Below are 5563 nucleotides of genomic sequence, written 5' to 3' on the forward strand. Positions count from 1 at the left end.
TGCCAAATAGGACTGCTGTGATTTTTCATCCTCACTCTTGATAAGCAGGACTTTCTAGCCCGGCTAGAAAGGCGAGTATTCGTCTTTCTATACCGAAATCCAGCCCGTGCTGGCAGGTCAGCTCTGATAAGGGACCAGTGGGAGGAGGGAGGGACAGAGAGAGCGCGTTTGGCGACGGGAAAGCTTCTCAGTGGACTGGTGGTGCGCACCTCCCTCTCCATAAGGCGGAGAGCCTCCTCTCGCTTTACGGATCCTGCTTACGACTCCCGCTCGTCGTGCCAGAGCCTGCAGCTGTCTCTGTTGCGTGCCACCGCCGCTGCTGTGGGAAGTCGTCGCCCCACATGACGGACCTCCGCCAGACTTTTTCCCCCGTGAAGAGTCAGCGCAGACCCGAAGGATACCGCAACTTTCGAACACATTTCCAACACTGTTCGGGGACTGAATGGAGACACCTGACTGCTCGTAACGCGCGTTGACTGAAATCTCTCCAACTGTGAAGACTATAGGAATGTGGAATACCAGCCTATCTCAACGGTGAGTGTTGTGGTACGCCTGTCATTCCTCTCTGTCTGTGTACAAACAAGTGATTGTTGGACTGCACGTAGGCGTTCGGCGGAACGAAGTTTGGAGCTCGAACGCCGAATCTGTGCACGGCTGATTTTGAATGCAAAAAAAATCCGTCATGTGAATTGACACCGAATGACTACGCCATTCCAATGTACTGCTCTGTGCCTATGGTTGCACTTAAGTACCGAATACAAGATTAAACATCAACCATTTCCTAATCTGTCCATCCCTCTTCTGCAGTGAAACGACCTGCCTCGGCCCCTGACACCATGACCACAGACTTGAACTTGACCTCCCTGCTGAATGTCACAGATCTCCACAATCACACAAGAGAATGTTCCCTCACCAAGACAGGTTTCCAGTTCTACTACCTGCCCACCGTTTACATCATAGTCTTCATCACGGGGCTGGTGGGCAACAGCCTGGCCATTTGGATGTTTGTGTGCCACATGAGACCTTGGAGCAGCATCTCTGTCTACATGTTCAACCTGGCTCTGGCTGACTTCTGCTATGTTCTCTCTCTGCCCTTCCTCATCTTCTACTACTTCAACAAAACCGACTGGATATTCGGGGATGTACTGTGCCGTCTGCAGCGTTTTATATTCCATGTGAATCTTTATGGCAGTATTCTGTTTCTGACCTGCATCAGTGTTCACAGGTACACCGGGGTGGTGCACCCGCTCAAGTCTCTCGGCCGACTGAAGAAAAAAAATGCGGTTATTACCAGTGCGTTGGTGTGGGTGGTGGTTGTAATAGGTATCTCCCCCATCCTTTATTATTCCAGGACTGGCTTGAAGCGTAATGCAACCATTTGTTATGACACCACCACTGAGGATGAGTTACCAGGTTACTTCATCTACAGCATGACTTTGACTGTGTTTGGGTTCTGCATCCCTTTTATTATCATATTTTGTTGCTATGGCATGATCGTCAAAGCCCTAATCTGCAATGATATGAACAATGCGCCCCTGCGGCAGAAATCAATCCACCTGGTTATCATCGTGCTTGCGGTCTTCGCCGTCTCTTACCTGCCTTTCCATGTGATGAAGAACCTCAACATGAGGGCCAGGCTGTACTTCCAGAGCCCTGATATGTGTGAGTTTAATAACCGAGTCTATGCTACCTACCAGGTGACACGGGGGCTGGCCAGCCTAAATAGCTGCGTGGATCCTATTCTTTACTTCCTGGCGGGAGATACCTTCAGGAGGAAGCTGTCACGGGCCACTAAAAAGCCCTCCAGGAAGGGGGACAATGTCTTTCAGTCCAAGAGTGAGGAGACAGCACTCAACAGCCTGGCTGAGTATGTGGAGAATGGGGACCGGAGGCTGTGACAGGGCACCTCTGTGTGCCTAGTACTGGGTTTGAATCTCTGCTAGCTTTAGAAACCACAATGGACTTGGTATGGGATGAATAAATGCACTGTTTGGACTGAAGGCTGTGTGTAGTATTTAGTGTACAACGGTTTGTAGAACTGTAGGATAAATATTGCATTTAACCCTGTGATAACCATCGCTTGCCTGTCGATGTTAATAAGCTATTGTACCGTATTGTCCTGTACATGTATTGTACTTTAAACATTAGAGCCATCACTCTTCATTCTTGTCGAATAGCTAGTGTTGCTTACACCTTGAGCAAAATGAACATTATGATCAGGCAAGCTTGGGGAAATAGGTTTCCCTGCAGGCAATAATGCCCTGTTCATCAATTTGTTGGGGAAAAATTGGACTAAGAATGGATAGCACCTTCTCTAGCTACTGAGCTGGTGGTTGATCAATAGCTATTAAGCAGGTGGGAACTTGTGGTTGAGGAAGCGTACCTGGGATGGCTTTTAGAGGAAAAAAGTAAATGCACTGAACCTGAGTCTGCTGCAGGGATGTGCCATGCAGACATTGTAATGCACTATCAACAGGGAATCTCTGCTCAGAGGACTACCTATCACTCCTCATTTCTTTCTCCATCTATTACTGACTGGGCAAGGAATGTGGCGGACTAGTTTTTCATTTTGACAGCTCTGAGGTTAAGGTCTGCGACGGCTTGGTTGCCACAGTCTTTCTCTTCTGGTTATCCTGTTCCCTACAGAAAAAAAAGGGAAAATAATACTTACAGTATTTTCGTGTATATGATACTACAATTAATGGTTTGTTTGTTTTTTTTTAGGTGTACTGTACAGGATGTTGTGATGTTCCAGATAAGTTTGTGTTGTTAACTGTTTTGCTCAAGTCAGTATCACTAATCCACACCTTTAGTGCATGAGTCCGGTATCAAATCCCATCAGTTAAACACTGACTAGCCACGGCAGGTTCTAACTGCTCAACTGTTTATTGCAACATAGGGAATGATAGATAATAAAGGAGCAGAACAGGCACACACCCAATCACCTACTTTGTGACTCAATTAATATTGAAGAGTTTTTTTTTGTATGAGATACCTCAAAGTAACTACTGCACCGTGTTTGTGTTTTGGCAGATAATAATTGTTCATCATTGTTTTGTATCTGTTGTAGTCATTCTGGAGAAATGATTGTGGAGCTCTCGCAGCATATATTTTACCCTGGACCACATAGATGTTTAATGTCTCTACTAATACATCTGTAAATATGTACTGTGGTCAGCTATTGTGAAGTAAGGAAGTGAATCACCTGTACAGGATATTCGGGGCCACGTGTCTCTTTGTCAATAAATTTTTATATTTATAAACTGCCAGACAATGTAATGAGACTCAAATAATTCTTTTCAGATGGTGGGTAATTTTAATTCTGATTTATAGCATTTATGTCGCTGTGTTTGCACCAGCTGTATGTGTTCTGAGTCCAATGTGTGCACTTTTAATGAGCGAACAAACACAGTTGGTTTTGGAGACATTTGTGCGGAATTCTGTCCTCTCACTGCTCCGCCTCTTTCTCTGTGCTACTGTTGACTTTCTTTTTCAACAGAGCCAGGAGGAAGCAAGGGGACGAGGGAGGAATAAAGAGTGGCACCTTTTTCTCGCGGCTTATTCTAAGACAGCTTTTGTGTCCATCACAATGGCGTGGGGTTATTGATGCAGACAGGGGTGTGAGGCTGTCGCCAGGACCCCAGGGCTGCACAGTGTTGTGGGCACAGAAAACCGACCAACTTCCTTCCTCCAGACAGGGCTCACGAATACAAACGGCTTTTGATTTCCTGGCTTTAAGGTGCAAACAGCGTAGCTGGCTTTGGCAAATGTTTGTGTGTAGCTGTGTGTTTCTGTGTTGAGCCTGAAGGCAATGGAGACCTTATTCGACTAGGTGGCTGTTTTAGCCGTTATTTCTGTTTATTGGTTACTGGTTGTTGTTCCATTGTCAAAGGCAGGCACTGTGACATGCACATGGACCACAAGCGTATTAATACATATGTATATCTGTTTCTATTTGTGGGATATATAGCCTCTGTGCTCTGTGTACACACGTTTGGATGAAATGAAAGTTGGATTCAGCCAGTGCCAAATCTCGAGCCAGTGTCAGTGCTTTTGAGCCTGAGTGTCAGTTCTTGACTTGCAGAAAGTTGGGATGCTTGCCAGTATCTCCTCCCTCCCCACTCAGCCACCTTTCACCTCTTTTCTCTTTAATCTCTTTAATCCGAATCTACAATTAGGAAAAGGCTTTTCTTCACTACATTTAACCACCTTCAGGGCAATACTATTTGAATAAGTGTTTGGAGGGGACAGTTCAGTAACACAGAGGGGAACAGAAGGAAGAGTTGAGCGTGAGGAGCCATGGCAGTAGTGGTAAACAAAGTTTTTGCGTGTGTTTTTTTCCCGAGGGGGGCCCTACAGTGTAATCACAATCAGGACAGCTAAACTAAAATACACCACTGTCTGCTTGGGCCAAAAACTACCGCAAACCTCCCAAAAACCAAACGAAATCAAAGTGTCAGCGTGTGGTCCTTGGTGAGCAACCCGTGATACAAACAATCATGGGAGGGTGTGGTCACAGTGATGGGTTGAACCTGGAAACTCTACTGCATCCATTGACACCACGTGGCAGTGCTGTAAAAACCACGGGACAATAAACTTTCCCATATATATCAATTCCATCATTGTTGCTGTATCATATGTGAATCATGCAATAACCTGAAGTCTTATAATACTTTATTGTATAATATTGACATGATAATAAACTACACTTGTGCATGATGCTTTTTGGAATTCTTTTCTGCAGTGTACTTATAGAAAACCAGTATGCACTATTAAGGCTTTGCAGAGCCTTGAGAGCAGTTTTCAAACAGCAGCAGTTGTGTAAACATGTTAGAAAAGTATTTTCTTCAATGACTCTTTGCTCTTACTCCAATCAAACATCAACCTACCACCCGGCCCAGCACCAGAGCACCTATGGATCGTTATTGCCCTCCTATGGTAACGTCAGACTGTACTGACATGCAGTAGGATGGTATATAATGCGCATGCATTTGCACACACAAACATTAATGCTAAAGTATAGTAATAACATTCTACAGCCCTGATGAACGACAGTACTAGAGAATAAGCTGTCACATTGTTGCTGCTGTACGTGATCACCCATGTGAGAAAGTGGGATGACAAATGTCTTTTTATAGACTACAGAGATGATTATGTATCCATAATAAGGGACTGTGTTTACACTCAAACTTGTCTTCCCAGGGTTCCTGTCAACAGAAGGAATTTTTAAAAGTGGTCTAGTACTTCAGTAAATATGTGGTGCTCATAAAACTCAGCCCTGTAACCTATTGTACATTCTGTCTCTCAGTATCCTCTCTTAACTTGCAGTATAACGTATATTCCTCTACTTCTTTCATATTTTTGACTTTTGTCACCAGATAAGCATTCCCATGAGATCTGTTACATTCTTAAAATTATACAGTATGCATTTGAAACCCGTGATGGAAGTATACAAACTACACTGATTCAAGTACTGATGCAAGTACCTGTACCTGTACTTGTACTTTACTATAGTATTTTAATGATACGCTATTTTATATTCTTACTCCATGGCTGCTATAGA

General features: G+C 44.3%; 1 protein-coding gene across 1 annotated transcript; it reads left to right on the top strand.

The window, feature by feature from the left end:
* Positions 1 to 235: 235 nt before the first annotated feature.
* Positions 236 to 4673, top strand: p2ry1 (purinergic receptor P2Y1). Its single transcript, XM_040129852.1, has 2 exons — positions 236 to 534; positions 808 to 4673. Exon 2 carries the CDS (start codon positions 837 to 839, stop codon positions 1896 to 1898), a length of 1062 nt encoding a protein of 353 aa, XP_039985786.1. The 5' UTR covers positions 236 to 534; positions 808 to 836; the 3' UTR covers positions 1899 to 4673.
* The last annotated feature ends 890 nt before the right edge of the window (positions 4674 to 5563 follow it).

Source organism: Xiphias gladius, chromosome 7, assembly GCF_016859285.1.
Source record: "Xiphias gladius isolate SHS-SW01 ecotype Sanya breed wild chromosome 7, ASM1685928v1, whole genome shotgun sequence".
In the NCBI taxonomy this organism is placed as follows: Eukaryota; Metazoa; Chordata; class Actinopteri; order Istiophoriformes; family Xiphiidae; genus Xiphias; species Xiphias gladius.

Coding starts and splice junctions, on each gene's coding strand:
- p2ry1 (XM_040129852.1), top strand. CDS start 837: ATGACCACAGACTTGAACTTGACCTCCCTGCTGAATGTCACAGATCTC.